We start from the raw sequence: 17659 nt of genomic DNA, 5'->3' as shown, positions 1-17659 counted from the left end.
GCATTCTTGGCTTTTATTACTGTTTGTTCTTGTCTGAACATAATGCCTATATATTAAGGTCCAGAATGTAGACTTTGATGGGCTCTTTGGCAATATCGATTCTGTAATTGATCTCTCCACTCGTCTTGAAAAAGCACTTCGGGACACTGACTTGATAGGTAAGAAAAAGATCTCTCACTTACAGTGTTGTTGCACATATCTTACTGTTAAAATGAACTTTTTAAACGACTGTATCATTTGGTTCTTAGGAAAAGTGTTCCTGGACTTCAAATCAGAACTGGAGGAGGTGTACAAGGTCTACTGTCAGAATCATGATGATGCCATTGCATTGCTGGAGTCCTATGAGAAAGATGAAAACATTCAGAAACAGGTGCTGGAGTGCCTGGAGAACCTCAGGTTGGTCCGAGTAAAGACTTGCAGTTTGCTCACTGCATGGTGTTTAGAGAAGAAATGGAGCGTGTTTGGAGCATGACCATGGTTGTTACTGTAGTTGCTGTTTAATGGAGGTAATCATTGTGTAAGGTGATGGATGCACTGTGCATTGGTAGTGCTAATGTTATTGTGCAGAAACTTTTAGCCTACTCCTCCGAAACCAGTGATGTTATTGATATTGATTATTCTAATTATGCACACAAGGATCTTACTTGTGTAGTTGACCAGGGGTGTTTTGTGTGGGCTGTTTCTTTTTTTTTTTTTGTACAATTTAAATTCTTTTAATGCAAGAAGTCGTCTTAGTCATCTTGTGTTTAACTTGATTAAAGCAAATATGACGTGGCATGGGACGATGGTGTAAATTCTGATGTTATCAACTAGTTTATGAATTTGAGTAACGCCCAAGAATTTCCCTTTCAGGTTTGCCTTTTGCCTCCTTTATGACAAATTTTAATATAGTAAAGTATAACCAGAGACAGTGTAAGTTTCTTAATTTCACTCTGTCAGGCTTTGAGCTAATGTATTTCTTAGTCTGTTTTACAACATTGAATCATATTTGGATTTTTTTTCCTGTAAACACAGCTCACCAGGCGAGTGGAAAAGGAATCGAGTAGCCCATTTTCTGAACTCAGGCTTAAATGTCTTTCCTCTTTTCTCACCACAGTGATTTTTTTTTTTTTTAAATTTGTATATTAGTGTGTTTCTAAATGGAGCTGGCTTTATCTGGGCTTCTGTAAGTGCAGGACTTGGCTCTCCCACTGCCTTCTTTTGAAAGTAGTTGTGAATCATGTGAGAGCTTGGGATCTTAGGAAGCTGACATTTTAATTTTTTCGCTCAGCGGGGAGCTGTGTGGGGCGCGTAGTGCCTTGCTGCTCCTTGAAAGTGGGTCACTGATGCCACATGCTGCCTTGGCGACTTAGAGATTATTAAACTAACTCAAAGTAATTTATTTTCTTTTGTATTCGGGATGGTTGCTCGTTCCTTTAGTCTTGTTGCCGGAAGGTCGAATCACTAAAACTCTAACTGTAAAAGTGATACCAAACTCTAATAAGTAGTATCTAATGTTATTTTGATGTTAGTTTGTTAGTCTAGCAAGTAGTTATATAGCGTCTAATTTGCAAACATAGAAGCAGGTCTCTTAACCTGACATAATCTGTTTTGTACCGTCTCTCTCTCTCTCTCTCTCTCTCTCTCTCTCTCTCTCTCTTTTTTTTCTCCCTCCCTTCCTCCTGACAGAGCGATATACCATGAGTGGTAAGTCTAATCAAGCTTCTGCATGTGAAGTACCTGACAGCATGTGTGATGTTTATTAACCCTCATAACCTGTTTGTTTATGTGCGTGCATCCAAGGGGATTGTGTACTCGGAGTGCTTTTTCTGTTTCCTGCATTTGTGTTGTTTTGGCTATCTCTTGTTAGGGCTGTATTCTGACTTGCCTTAAGTCGGCACTTTTTCGATCTTTGCGTAACTTGTGCACATGCATCGTATGTCAAGTCAGAATTTAACCCCAAGCGAAATGTTTGCTTACTTATTTACTGGCAGCTGGCATAAAGTTGTGTGATGATATGATTACAATATTAACACAGTCTCTAAGCAAATACCAATCCCAATTCATTTTGCTGCTTTGCTGTTTATTTTGTTTCCTTGAGGAACTGTGGAAAAACAACTTGTACACATTTTTAAAAAAAAAAAACATGAAAACTGTGTGGTTACTCCAGAACATTGCTTTTTTTTTTCTTCCATGACTAAATGGAAAATGCAGTAAGATGCAAACAGTTCATCACCTTTGAAATGGGTTTTATTTTTTCCACCAATCAGACATATTGCAGTGATTTTAAAATCTCCCATTTTTAGTAGCCTTGCATAATCCGTCACCTCAGTAACTCTGTTTTTCTCTCTCTTTAATTCAAGCAGCTAATTAAAATGAGACGGCCTTTCGATTTCATAAAATCGGTGAAATTTAGTTCCCTCTGAAATTTGGTCCTTGTGATGTATGTTTATTTCTGTGATATCTCACAAAATATCAGGCCATTCTGTGACTGGGAAATTATTTAATTTGAGGGGATTCCCTCGCAGATAATGTGCATAAAATTGCCTGCTTCGTGCAGTTAAGCAGACCGAGGAAGTCCGTGTGTGTGTGTGTGTGTGTGTGTGTGTGTGTGTGTGTGTGTGTGTGTGTGTGCGCGTGCGTGCGTGTGTGCGCAGGTTTACCTTTGACCATGCTCTGACAGTTACATAATTTTATCGCTAAACAAACAGCTGATCAAACCTAGGTGCTCACTGACTGCCGATATTTATTAATTTGGTCCTGCGTTTCCTTTCCTTCACAACATAACGTCTTTTCTTCTTGCTTTCAATTACTGTAGTTGGTCTTTCACGTTTCATTCGCAGTCTCCATTTTTCTCTCCTGTTTCAAATTTGTATCCCACAATGCCTTGTGCGAACAGGGAAAGCCCACCACATGATGCATGATGTAGTATCTTGAATTGGGTCATGGTGAAGCAGGAAAAAATAGCGGAGAATTTGGGGCCACGTGATCCTAAAGTCATTAATTGTTGTATTTAAAAAAAAAAAAAAAACGAATAAAATTGGATGTCTGTGATTCGAATTCAGTAGCTTTTGGTTCACTAAACAAAAATAATTGGGTGTCAGGGAAAATTCTTTTTATGGCCTACACTTGAAAAATCTGAAAGACAGTCTACCTTTAAGTGTACAAGGTGGCATATACTACACTTGCTTGTGTGGTAATGTTAATTTTACTGTTCATTTTCGTTCAGAGATAATTCTACTGTCCGCTCCGTCTAAATTTCTTATTTTGATCTATAATGATGTAGATTGGTGTAGGAAAAATTACCCATTATAAAAGGATTTACGATGAAAAGGGATGATGTGCATTGACTGTAGAGTCTTATAAAAATTCTGTTCTTTCCTTTTTTCTCAGGGGGAAGACTAACTACATCAATCTGGGTTCGTTCCTGATAAAACCTGTGCAGAGGGTGATGCGTTATCCACTGTTGCTCATGGAGCTTTTGAATACCACCCCAGAGTCACACCATGACAGGAAGCAGCTTGTAGATGCAGTGTCATCTGTCAAAGGAATCAATGTCAATATCAATGAGTACAAAAGAAGAAAAGACCTGGGTATGTATGTGTGTGTGTGTGTGTGGCAGCATTAATATTTGTGCTCCCTGATTTCTTTGTGCAAGTGTATTGCAGAAGCATGTGCCATCAGTGTTAATACCAGGCTGCCCTCTACTGTTTGTAGTGGTGAAGTACCGCAAAGGGGATGAGGACAGACTCATCGACAAGATCTCCAAATTAAGCATGCACTCCATCATCAAGAAATCAAACAGAGTGAGCAGTCACCTCAAACACCTGACTGGAATTGCACCACAGGTATGATCATTTCAGTACAACTCCGAATGCCATACTGGCAGGCCATCTGGAGGTGTTGTTGTTGTTGTTGTTTACCCCTTTTTTGACCACCTTCAGATCAAAGATGAAGCTTTTGATGAGGCAGAGAAGCGATTCAGACTCCAAGAGAGATTAATCAAGTCTTTTATCAGGGATATCTCTCTTTATCTGCAACACATACGGGTGAGAATTCTTCTTCAGCTAAAACTAGTAATGGCACATTCAAACAACTCGACACTCATTTTAAAGCTAGACGGCCTTTTGATTTCATAAAATCTGTGAAATTTAGTTCCCTCTGAAATTTGGTCATTATGATGTATGTTTATTTCTGTAATATCTAAAAAAAAAAAAAAAACCAGGCCATTCTGTGACTGGGAAGTTATTTAATTTGAGAGGATTCCCTCGCAAATAATGTGCATGAAATCGCTCACTTCGTGCAGTCAAGCAGACAGAGGAAGTCCGTGTGCGCATGCGCAGGTTTACCTGCTTCTTCTTTTCCCGCTTCTTTTGGGTTTTATGGTAGCTGGCATCCAGTGTTGCATTACTGCCACCTACAGGTTTACCTTGACCGTGCACTGATAGTGACATCATTCTGTCACTAAACGAACAGCTGATTACACCGAGGTGCTCACTGACCGCCGATTATTTATTAGTTTGGTCCTGCGTTTCCTTTCCTTTGCAACATAACATCTTTTTTTTTTTTCTCGGTCCGGTTTCCATCAAATCCTGCGCTCTGATTGGCTGGCGAGCGGGTCCGTATCTTATGATACAGACCCTGGTTACGGACCTCTGGCGACTCACTCATTCACAACAACAACAAACATAGTAGCATTTTGGTCAACATTTATCTTTTTTTTAAAATAAGATTTATTTATAAGATTATCAAAAATCTTATAAATTTTTGCCAGCATTTCTCAGGAGAATAGCATTAATTTTACAGCATGGATAGTGATAACGACAGTCTTCACAGCGAGAGCGAGTTTTACTACCCTGAGGAAGAAGAAATAAAAGAAAACATTTCAGGAGAAAGCTAAAAACCTGTAACTTGCTAACGCCGAGCAAAAACATGGCTGAATCCTGAATGACTCAATTTTGTATAAATAGGGGACTACATAGGCAGCAAAATGTAATTTTTTTTTTCCTGCCATGGAAGTGCACTTGTATACCGAGGAGGAAGCAATTTGCATTACAGCCGTGAATGAGGATTCAAAATGGCGGCGCGGCTCACCTAGGCTTGGTTTTCCCTTTCGGGCGCTCTCGTTTTCTCGTTTAGAATTTGGTAAAGAAAAAAATAAATATATTATTTACAGTGGTGCTTGAAAGTTTGTGAACCCTTTAGAATTTTCTATATTTCTGCATAAATATGACCGAAAACATCATCAGATTTTCACACAAGTCCTAAAAGTAAATAAAGAGAACCCAATTAAACAAATGAGACAAAAATATTATACTTGGTCATTTATTTATTGAGGAAAATGATCCAATATTACATATCTGTGAGTGGCAAAAGTATGTGAACCTTTGCTTTCAGTATCTGGTGTGACCCCCTTGTGCAGCAATAACTGCAACTAAACGTTTCCGGTAACTGTTGATCAGTCCTGCACACCGGCTTGGAGGAATTTTAGCCCATTCCTCCATTCAGAACAGCTTCAACTCTGGGATGTTGGTGGGTTTCCTCACATGAACTGCTTGCTTCAGGTCCTTCCACAACATTTCGATTGGATTAAGGTCAAGACTTTGACTTGGCCATTCCAAAACATTAACTTTTTATTCTTCTTTAACCATTCGTTGGTAGAACGACTTGTGTGCTTAGGGTCGTTGTCTTGCTGCATGACCCACCTTCTCTTGAGATTCAGTTCATGGACAGATGTCCTGACATTTTCCTTTAAAATTCGCTGGTATAATTCAGAATTCATTGCTCCATCAATGATGGCAAGCTGTCCTGGCCCAGATGCAGCGAAACAGGCCCAAACCATGATACTACCACCACCATGTTTCACAGATGGGATAAGGTTCTTATGCTGGAATGCAGTGTTTTCCTTTCTCCAAACATAACGCTTCTCATTTAAACCAAAAAGTTCTATTTTGGTCTCATCCGTCCACAAAACATTTTTCCAATAGCATTCTGGCTTGTCCACGTGATCTTTAGCAAACTGCAGACGAGCAGCCATGTTCTTTTTGGAGAGCAGTGGCTTTCTCCTTGCAACCCTGCCATGCACACCATTGTTGTTCAGTGTTATCCTGATGGTGGACTCATGAACATTAACATTAGCCAATGTGAGAGAGGCCTTCAGTTGCTTAGAAGTTACCTTGGGGTCCTTTGCGACCTCGCTGACTTTTACACGCCTTGCTCTTGGAGTGATCTTTGTTGGTTGACCATTCCTGGGGAGGGTAACAATGGTCTTGAATTTCTTCCATTTGTACACAATCTGTCTGACTGTGGATTGGTGGAGTCCAAACTCTTTAGAGATGGTTTTGTAACCTTTTCCAGCCTGATGAGCATCAACAACACTTTTTCTGAGGTCCTCAGAAATCTCCTTTATTCGTGCCATGATACGCTTCCACAAACATGTGTTGTGAAGATCAGACTTTGATAGATCCCTGTTCTTTAAATAAAACAGGGTGCCCACTCACACCTGATTTTCATCCCATTGATTGAAAACACCTGACTCTAATTTCACCTTCAAATTAACTGCTAATCCTAGAGGTTCACATACTTTTGCCACTCACAGATATGTAATATTGGATCATTTTCCTCAATAAATAAATGACCAAGTATAATATTTTTGTCTCATTTGTTTAACTGGGTTCTCTTTATCTACTTTTAGGACTTGTGTGAAAATCTGATGTTGTTTTCGGTCATATTTATGCAGAAATATAGAAAATTCTAAAGGGTTCACAAACTTTCAAGCACCACTGTACCAGCTTAAGGTCGGTCCGTATGGTGAAATACCGTGACCTCGGCCTTGAATACTGACCTCGGCCTAGAGGCTCTCAGTCAGTACTTTCAAGACCTCGGTCACGGTATTTCATGATACAGACCTCCCAGCTGGTAAACAACATATATTTCTTCTCGCTTTCTGTTACTGTAGTCAGTCTTCCATGTTTCATTCACATCCTCCGTTTTCCTCTTCTGTTTCAAATTTGTATCCCACAATGCCTTGTGTGAACGGGGAAAGCCCACCACGTGATGCATGATGTAGTATCTTGAATCGGGTAATGGTGAAGCAGGAAAAAAGGGCGGAGAATTTAGGGCCACGTGGCCCTGCGTTCATTAATTATTCTATTAAAAAAATAAATTAAAAATTGGAAGTCTGTGATTCAAATTCAGTAGCTTTCAGTCCACTAAACAAAAATAACTGGGTGTCAAGGAAGATTCTTTTTATGACCTAAACTTGAAAATCTGAAAGTCAGTCTACCTTTAATAAAATATACAAGCAGAATAAAGTATGTCCGTGCCTGGTTGGGATGAAAAACTGTAGCCATGTCGGATAGTTTCAGATAAAACTGGACACTCTTGATCTAGACTTGTTTCTAATGTTCATCAATGTTGATCAACAGGAGTCAGCCTCCGTGAAGGTGCTGTCAGCCATCAGCTTCTGTGATATCTACACAGAACGACAACAACAGCTGGAACCTGAGCGCTTCCAGAGAGCCCATCGGTGCATCAGTGACAAGCGGTTCACTGAATTTGTGAGTCAGGCGCAATAATCATGACATTTATTCAGTTTACATAGTTGGTATAATTCATCCTAAGTGTATGGTGTCTTGCAGGTCCAACTTAATTATAACACTTTCAGTTTAGTTACATTGTGCATTTTTGACACCGAGTCATATTACCAAAAAACAAAACAATATTTTTGGTGTGTGTCTGTGTGTGAGTAGAAGGAGAGGACAGAGATTTTGGTCATCTCTCCCCTCACCCAGCTGCTTTCCATGTTTGCTGGTCCACACAAGCTGATCCAGAAGCGCTTTGATAAGCTGCTTGACTATGATAACTGTAAGGAGAGAGCAGAGAGGTTGAAAGACAAGCGTGTGCAGGAAGAGCTGCAAACAGCAAGGAATAACTACGAGGCCCTGAATGCCCAGCTGCTGGATGAACTTCCAAAATTTCATCATGCTGCTGAGGCCCTCTTCACCAACTGTATGCGGGGCTTTGCCCAGGCACAGAGAGACTTCATGTTTCTCACACTGGGAGAGCTCAGTCCACTCCTGCAGGTGAGGATAGGTCATGAGATAATGAAATGTGTATAGGCAGCAGTGCTAAAGAAACTTAACAGATGATTTTCAAGGCAAAACAGTTCAGGTGATGTTAGATGCTAGAAGCCAGATAATTTCAATGCACTAATTAGAAACACCATATCTCTACCCCAAGAGAAGCTGCAAATTAACAGTTAATAATGCTATAACACAGTGGTTCTCAAACTTTTTTCACCAAGTACCACCTCAGAAAATACTTGGCTCTCCAAGTACCACCATAATGATCAACATTAAAATACAGTAGCGTAGTAGGCCTAAGTATTCATTAAAAACAAGGCGGAGGTTTTATTTAACAAGTATATTTAATATTGTTGGCCACTGTAACATTACACACAGTACTTTGAACAGTAACCCTGTGTTTAAATATAGGAAAATAAAACATTGTACTTAAATAATGAATCAAATAAAATTAATTGCACATAAAAGTGAAATAAACATTGTACTAAAATAAATATTAAGAGTTCTTAAAGATTAAATGAAAATGTACTTAAAAGTTAAATAACTGTACTGTACTTAAATGTTAAGTAAAAAAAAAAGTACTGTACTTGATGTACTTGAAAAAAAATCAAAACAGGCTATGCATAGCTGCAGTTCTTGCCGTTTCTTTGTATTTTTCGTCATACTTCCTCCTCACTGGTTTCTGCCGTTTGCTAGCAGTTCTGGGGCTGGTTTTGCCACTGTCGTTAGCATCTGCGCTCGGCTCACACACGTCCTCTTCAGTTCTCCCTCTCCCCTGATCCACGCTCCCATTCGCGGATTTAAGCCACGACAGTAATTTTGTCCTACTCGTCATAATTAGCAAAGCCACCTCCACCTTTTCCCATCACAGCCTAGTCTACCAATGGCGGATAACCGTCTGTCAGCGGAACCGGCGGGAATGCGTATGTACGCTACGTATGGCTACCCAGAAGCACTTGCAAACTTTTTAAAATTATTAACTTAATTTGTATCTCCTTTCATTTTCTTGTCATCGGTTGATAAGATATTTTCATCCATTCGGATATTATGGATAGTATTTCACGTTTTATTTTTTTTTATTTTACTTATATTTAATTAAGTAATTCTTTGGCGTACCACTAGAATAGAGCCCGTGTACCACTAGTGGTACGCGTACCACAGTTTGAGAATCACTGCTATAACATGTCTGTTTCCTGATAGTTGTCAGGTATAGGAGGCACAGAGGGGAACCTGGTGTCGCTGTTTCAGGAAGAGCACAGCAGAGTGCTCCAGCTATTAGAGAGCTTCAGCTTCTTCCCAGAGAACCTGCCCACACCGCGCAAAGCCTACGAAAAGAAAACCCTGGAGAAACAGACTACCAAGAAGCAGCTTCTAAGCCCTGTGAGTTCGACTTATTTGTAACAATCAATCCCAAACACCCAGAGTATTAAATAGTATTAAAATCTCACTTTTTCCAATTCTGTCCTGTACAGCCAAACTACATAATGCAGACAGATGAGCATCGAACAGGGCTACTTGCTCTCTACGGCCCAGAGAAACTCTTCCAGGCAGTAAGGAACTTTAACGCTGCACAGGACTTGGATGTGTCCATACTAGAGGGGGACATAGTAGGGGTTATCAAACAGCAAGACCCCATGGGCAGTCAAAATCGCTGGCTTATAGATAATGGTGGTACGTATTTATATTAAGAATGCAGTTTTTACTATTGTTTGTTTTATGTTCATTGTGTAACTCATGTTTTAGCTTTTTGGAGTAACTCCTGTTCTTTATGCTTATCCCATAGTCACAAAGGGCTTTGTTTACAGCTCCTTCCTCAAGCCCTATAACCCACGACAGAGCCATTCAGATGTTTCTATTGAGAGTCAGTCTTCCAATGAGTCAGGATATGGTGGCTCCTCCCCTGTATTCTCACGACAGAACAGCAACAGCACACTGACGTTCAACCATGAGACATCTACCGTCAGCTACTCTTCGGCGCACGCTCCAAACCATGCATCACGACACCTGTCTCAGGACTCTAACACCTCCAACAGAATCCCACACATCGATACTCCATCGCCAAACTACCCTTCCACCAATCAGAGGGATACCCCTGACTCCACCTACAGGAATTCCTCCAATCAGAAAGAACTGTCTGAGATTGCTGTTCATAATGCTGCCAATCACAAGGACTATTTGGAGCCTTTGTCCCGAAATCCTGCCAATTACAGAGATTCCTCTGACTCCAGTTCTAGCACACCAGCTAATTACAGAGACCCCTCAGACTCCTCAGAGACAGACTCTTGTTCCTCCAGTAAGAACTCTAGATACACAACCTACAGCTCTCTGCAGAGACAGAATGGCGAGTGTTCAGTGCAGAAAAAGAGGCCTCAGTACCCTGCTGATGAGTACATAGAGCCTGACCATGAGCTGAATGGCCAACAGGTATATCATGGTTAATTAATGCAGATTTTAGTGATTTGTATCTTTACTTAATCAAGAAAATGTAATATATTTTTTAAATTATTACTTACCACTTTTTTTTTTTCAGATATATTATGCTCTTTATTCATTCACTGCACGCTGCGCAAATGAGCTGAGCATTTCAGCCAATCAGAGAGTTCGGATCCTAGAGTTTCAGGACATGAACGGCAACCAGGAGTGGTGGCTGGGTGAGGCTGGAGGACGGCGGGGCTACGTACCTTCCAACTACATCCGCAAGTCAGAGTACACCTGAGCATGATGGCTGTACTGGAGACGGAAAGATATTCAGCAGCCCCAAACCACCACAGATAAGCTGAACTGCAGAGCCACATGGAACAAAGGACGATATTGTGCTTTTGCTCAGTGAGCGATGGATTGATGTGGTGAAGGAGAAAACTGATCATTGCTGCTTATAGGAACAAAATGTGACTTCTCCATGACTAGATTTACTGATGTTCCTTAATATCCTGTTATTGACTTTACCTTTGAGCTCCTTATTGTGGCATTCTTGAAGCACAATTAACACTTTGCATTTTGAGTTTGGAGAAAGACTGGCATGACGTGTGTTTAAGCTTGGGTTATGTTCAGGTGTCTAAATTAACTATGAATGCCTGTGCAGGAGAAGGGTAGGAGAAGTCCAGAAATTATGCTAGCACTTAACTGGTGTGCTAAAGGAAAATAGATCATAAAGTAAAGGAAATATTATGAAGTGGTAAAACCTTGACTAAAGAAAATAAAGTAATGAGAATGTATGGGTGGATGTTCTCTGGGAGGCGGTGAGCAAAAGCAGTGGCTTTGAGCATAGCATTTTGGAGACATATGGAGTTGTTTGTTAGACAATCGATACATCCCTTGTTCAAATATGTATGTGAACACAAACAATTAACAAAGTGTGCAAATCTTTCACAGAACTCAGAACAAGACAATATATGCTGAACAATATTTAAGAGTCCAAATAAAATGTGAGAAGTGTCTTTTATAAACACAGTATTTCCATAATTTTCTACTTTTTTTCAGTTTTTGAATGCAATGTTCCCTATAGTGACCTCGGAATGGGTTTTACGAGCCAGAGCCACATAGGAGTTTGATCAGTAGTGAATTCATTCATTGGTACCATGAAGCCCTAGCGGTCCTTTTGATGCATGCATTAACATACTGTTGATGGCTTTCATCATATTCATCTCTGATGCTGTATAGGAACCATGTATGTACTGTACTCCAGTCACAGGCAATCTATTTCTTTCTCATTTGAATAAAATTTCTAGGGAAAACTTATTTAATGACTGAATGAATCTATACAATAATGATCCCATTTACAGATGTGAATGGCTTCAAATATGCACTGGTTAGCCATAAAATTAAAAACAGTGTCAGGTAAAGTGAATTACATTGATTATTATTACAATGGCACCTGTCAAGGGGCGGGCTATATTAGGCAGCAAGAGAACAGCAGTTCTCAAAGTTGATGTGGTTGGAAGCAGGAAAAACGGGCAAGCGTAAAGATCTGAGCGACTTTGACAAGGGCCAAATTTGACAAGGGCTAGATGACTGGGTCTGAGCATCTCCAAAATGGCACATCTTGTGGATTGTTTCCGGTATGCAGTGGTTAGTACAACACCAATTCCAAAAAAGTTGGGATGCTGTGTAAACTGTAAATAAAAACAGAAAGCAATAATTTGCAAATCTTGGAAACCCTATATTTCATTGAAAATGGTACAAAGACAACATATCAAATGTTGAAACTGAGATTTTTTTTTTTTTGAAAAATGTATGCTCATTTTGAATTTGATATCAGCAACGCATTTCAAAAAAGTTGGGACAGGGGCATGTTTACCACTGTGTTGCATCACCTCTACATTTAACAACACTCTGTAAATGTTTGGGAACTGAGGAGGCCAGTTGCTGTAGTTTTGAAAGAGAAATGTTCTCCCATTCTTGCCTGATATACAATTTCAGTTGCTCAACAGTTCGGGGTCTCCTTTGTCATGTTTTGCGCTTCATAATGCACCAAATGTTTTAAATGGGAGACAGGTCTGGACTGCAGGCAGGCCAGTTTAGCACCCAGACACTCTTACTAGGGAGCCATGCAGTTTTAATATGTGCAGAAAGCGGTTTGGCATTGTCTTGCTGAAAGAAGGAAGGCCTTCCCTGAAAAAGATTTTGTCTGGATGGCAGCATATTGCTCTGAAACGTGTGTGTGTGTGTGTGTGTGTGTGTGTGTGTGTGTGTGTGTGTATCATTCAGCATTAATGATGTACGAGCTACCCATGCCATGTGCATTAATGCCCCCATACCATTACTAGATGCTGGCTTTTGAACTGTGCACTGATAACAAGCATGGTCCCTCTCCTTTTTAGCCTGGAGGACGTGGTGTCCATGATTTCTAAAAAGAATTTCTACTTTTAATTCGTCAGACCTCAGGACAGTTTTCCACTTCACCTTGGTCCATTGTAAAAGTGCTCAGGCCCAAAGAAAGCAGCGGTGTTTCTGGATATTGTTTATATCTGGTTTTAACTTGCATTTGTGGATGCAGTAATTAACTGTTTTCACAGATGATGGGTTTCTGAAGTCTTCCTGAGCCCATACAGTGATTTCCACTACAGACACGTGTCTGCTTTTAATGCAGTGTCTCCTGAGGGCCTGAAGATCACAGCCATCCAATATTAGTTTTCAGCCTTGTCTCTTGCACACAGAGATTTCTCCAGATTCTCTGAATCTTTTCGTGATATTATGTACGATAGATGATGTGATCCCCACATTCTTTGCAATTTTGCATTGAGGAATGTTATTTTTAAATTGTTGCACTGTTTGCCCATGCAGTCTTTCACAGAGCGGTGAACCCATCCCCATCTTTACTTCTGAGAGACTCCGCCTCTCTGAGATGCTCTTTTTATACCCAATCATGTTACTGACCTGTTGCCAGTGAACCTCATCTCATCTCATTATCTCTAGCCGCTTTATCCTGTTCTACAAGGTCGCAGGCAAGCTGGAGCCTATCCCGGCTGACTACAGGCGAAAGGCGGAGTACACCCTGGACAAGTTGCCAGGTCATCACAGGGCTGACACAAAGACACAGACAACCATTCACACCTTCGGTCAATTTAGAGTCACCAGTTAACCTAACCTGCATGTCTTTTGGACTGTGGGGGAAACTGGAGCACCCAGAGGAAACCCACGTGGACTCGGGGAGAACATGCAAACTCCGCACAGAAAGGCCCTCGCCGGCCACGGGGCTCGAACCCGGACCTTCTTGCTGTGAGGCGACAGTGCTAACCACTACACCACCGTGATTTATTATTTTTTTTTTTTAGCATTACACAACTTTTTCAGTCTTTTGTTGCCCCGTCCTGACTTTCCTGAAATGTGTTGCTGACCTCAAATTCAAAATGACCATATACTTTTCAAAGAACGATAAGATTTCTCAGTTTTAACATTTGATATGTTGTCCTTGTACTATTTTCAATGAAATATAGGGTTTCCATGATTTGCAAATTATCACATTCTGTTTTTCTTTGTTTTATACAGTAGCCCAACTTTTTTGGAATTGGGGTTGTATATACCAAAAGTTGTCCAAGGAAGGTGTAGGACTTTGAGCAGGTGGGTGGAACACAGAAGTACAGCAGGCCAGAACTGAGTTTTCAAAACTCTTTTTATTTTCAGCTTTTCAGCTTTTACAATCTCCCAGTACCACAGACACGCGCACACACACATCAGTTGTCTGGTTGGGGAGAGAGCTCCCTTCCTCTGCTCTCTCTCTCTCCTTATATAGGGCGCGGTCACTGGGGAAGACACACAAACACAGGTTAACTGACATCAGGTGCAGTGATTCTGCCACTTACCTTCCCTGACTCCGCCCTTCGGTCACAGACCGATGCTTGACCACGCCCCCGCTGCCACATACCCCCACTGCCTGACTCAGGCCAGGCAGCCGTCCGGCCTGCAACCAAACCCCCCCGATGGGAGAGGAAGTCCGCCACGACCATCTGTGCCCCCGGCCTGTGGATCACCTTGAAGTTAAAGGGCTGGAGTGCCAGATACCAATGGGTGATCCGCACATTGGCATCCTTCATGCAGTGGAGCCACTGGAGGGGCGCATGGTCCGAACAGAGGGTGAAAGGGCATCCCAGCAGGTAGTAGCGGAGGGCGAGGACTGCCCACTTGATGGCTAGGCACTCTTTATCGTGCTTTTGTGCCCCTCACTCACCAACAGCTTCCTGCTGATGTACAGCACAGGGCGATCCTCCCCTTCCACCTCCTGGGATAGAACAGCCCCCAGCCCTCTGTCCGACACGTCCGTCTGCAACATACACGTAAAGGGGAGAGAAAAGTCAAGGGAGTATAACAGTGGCCCCCCACACAGTGCAGCCTTCACCTCAGAGAAAGCCCGCTGGCATTGCTCCGTCCACTGGACCGGATCTGGTACCCCCTTTTGAGTAAGATCAGTCAGCGGGCTGGTGACGTCCAAATAATTAGGTATAAACCTACGATAGTAGCCAGCCAGCCCCAGGAACTGTCTCACCCCCTTTTTGGTCTTGGGCCTTGGGCAGGCCGCAATCACTGCTGTCTTATTAATTTGGGGACGCACCTGCCCATTTCCCAAGTAGAAGCCCAGATACCGTACTTCTACCCACCCAATCGCACACTTCTTCGGGTTGGCTGTGAGACTCGCTCACCTCAGCGACCCAAGGACGGCCCTCAGGTGTTGCAGATGCCACGGCCAGTCATTACTATAGATTATGATGTCGTCTAAGTATGCGGCCGCATAGGTGGCGTGGGGGCGGACGACCCTGTCCATAAGCCGCTGGAGCATAGCGGCCACCCCCAACAGCCCAAAAGAAAGTGTGACAAATTGGTGTAAGCCAAACGGTGTGGAAAAGGCCGTTTTTTCTTGGGATAGTGGAGTCAAGGGGATCTGCCTATAACCCTTTGTCAAATCCAGTGTCAAATAAAAGCGAGCCATGCCTAGTCGATCCAGCAACTCGTCAATACGAGGCATTGGGTATGCATCGAATTTAGACACCACGTTGACTTTTCTATAGTCCACACAGAACCGGACCGACCCGTCGGCCTTGCGAACCAAGACCACCGGGCTGCTGCAGTCACTGTGGGACTCCTCGACGATGCCCATTTTGAGCATGGCCTCGAGTTCTTCCCGAACCACCTTTTTCTTGTGTTCAGGTAGTCTGTAAGGGCAGCTGCGCACTACCACCCCCGGGGGCATCTCAATGTGGTGTTCTATGAGGCGGGTGCGGCCAGGCAGGGGCGAGAACACGTCCGAAAATTCAGTCTACAACTGGGCAACCTCCATGAGTTGGGTCGGGGAGAGGTGGTCTCCACAGGGGACCGGAGAGGTAAGCGATGTCAATGTTCCCTTTTGAACCTCCAGCCTCAGCTCTGCCTTCTCCAGAACCAACGACACCAACACCACGGGGACCTCCTCGTTCCAGAGTTTGAGCAGATTGAGGTGGTAAATCTGTAGCGCCCCACCCCTGTCCGTTCGCCTCACCTCATAGTCAACGTCCCCGACTCGCCGTGTGACCTCAAAGGGTCCTTGCCACTTGGCGAACAATTTGGACCTCGACGTGGGCAACAGTACGAGTACTTTATCTCCCGGTGCAAACTCCCTAAGGTGTGTACCCCTGTCGTACAGGCACATTTGCTGTTCTTGGGCCTGCTGCAAATTCTCCTGGGTTAGGTGTGTGAGTGTGTGGAGTTTTGTGCGCAGGTCAATAATGTATTGAATTTCATTTTTGCTCGGTGAAGGTCCCTCCTCCAAATTTTCCCGCAGTACATCTAGGATGCCGCACGGCTTATGCCCATATAATAATTCGAACGGGGCAGGCGCGTGGGAACACATTTTAGGTCAGGGGTGTTGCATATTAAGTAGCCTAGTTAATGCCGTTATAATGCACTTTAAGATTGATACCTTGACATCGCTGCAGCGCAGTACCTGACGTTCCATAATCTGCATGTAAGCAGAACCAACCTGTGATTTTGGCTGATATGTCTGAAGACTCCGAAGAAGCTCCATTCCTGAGGCACATTAACTGAATATTTTCCATCATTAACAGATTGTTTTAACTACATGGTGATGGAAAGATATAAAGACTAACTATTATTTTAACATATATATTGGCGCTGAAACCAGTTTTAAAGTGATGTAAGAATAAGCGGGGGTTCAGGGGTTTCTCCCCTGAGAAAATTTGTAATGTTGTAGAGGCTAGATAGTGGGTTTTGTGCAATTTTAGACAAAGAGAACAGTCTTACTATGCTACCAGAAAACATGTTCTCATATCAGTTAGGCTGTGAAAACCATGCAGGTGAAATTAGTAATAATTTAAAATGTTTCATCCCTGCTCAGTAGGGGTGCGCAGCACCCTCAGTACTCCAGTAGAGGGTGCTGAAGCGCCCTCAGCACCCCACTTCCCACACCCTTGGAATGGGGAGAACCCCGTGGAGGCTTGTGGGACCTCTTGCACTGCGAATAACAGGGGTTCGAGCCATTTATCCCAATTGCGTGCGTCCTCGCGTACAAACTTTTTAATTATATTCTTGAGGGTGCGATTGAACCGTTTGACTAAACTGCCCGTTTGTGGGTGATAAACGCTGGTGCGGATCGGCTTAATTCCCAGTAACCCATACAGTTCGCGCAGTGTGCGTGACATAAACGAAGTGCCTTGATCAGTCAGAATCTCTTTGGGGATTCTGACTTGGGAGATGACGTGGAAGAGTGCTTCCGCAATACTGTGTGCTGAGATATTGAGAAGAGGCACTGCTTCCGGGTATCGCGTTGCATAATCCACCAGAACTAAAATAAAGCGATATCCTCATGTTGACCGATCTAATGGCCCGACGAGATCCATCCCAATTCTTTCAAACGGGGTCTTGATTAATGGTAAAGGGCGCAAAGACGCTTTTGGAATGGCTGCTGGATTTACTAACTGGCATTCACGGCATGCCATACACCACCGACGGACATCGCTGCGAATCCCTGGCCAATAGAACTGGGCCATTATTCGGGCTAGTGTCTTATCCTGCCCCATGTGTCCAGCCATGGGATTAAAGTGAGCCGCCTGGAATACCAATTCCCGGTGGCTCTTTGGGATCAAAAGTTGTGAGATCGTCTCCTTAGT

General features: G+C 42.6%; 1 protein-coding gene across 2 annotated transcripts in view; it reads left to right on the top strand.

The window, feature by feature from the left end:
• Positions 1-11801, top strand: part of dnmbp (dynamin binding protein) — a 78257-nt gene extending 66456 nt beyond the window's left edge. For both annotated transcript variants that reach the window (XM_060939941.1, XM_060939942.1), the window contains 12 exons: positions 59-158; positions 249-396; positions 1669-1686; positions 3373-3572; positions 3697-3827; positions 3924-4028; positions 7407-7538; positions 7731-8063; positions 9264-9443; positions 9536-9734; positions 9847-10487; positions 10594-11801. In XM_060939941.1, coding sequence (XP_060795924.1) covers positions 59-158; positions 249-396; positions 1669-1686; positions 3373-3572; positions 3697-3827; positions 3924-4028; positions 7407-7538; positions 7731-8063; positions 9264-9443; positions 9536-9734; positions 9847-10487; positions 10594-10779 — 2373 coding nt within the window. In that variant the 3' untranslated portion in view covers positions 10780-11801. The remainder of the gene's footprint in view (positions 1-58; positions 159-248; positions 397-1668; positions 1687-3372; positions 3573-3696; positions 3828-3923; positions 4029-7406; positions 7539-7730; positions 8064-9263; positions 9444-9535; positions 9735-9846; positions 10488-10593) is intronic.
• Positions 11802-17659: the final 5858 nt, after the last annotated feature.

This window comes from Neoarius graeffei, chromosome 14 (genome assembly GCF_027579695.1).
Source record: "Neoarius graeffei isolate fNeoGra1 chromosome 14, fNeoGra1.pri, whole genome shotgun sequence".
Lineage (NCBI taxonomy): Eukaryota > Metazoa > Chordata > Actinopteri > Siluriformes > Ariidae > Neoarius > Neoarius graeffei.
This window is presented reverse-complemented; position numbering and strand designations above follow the sequence as displayed.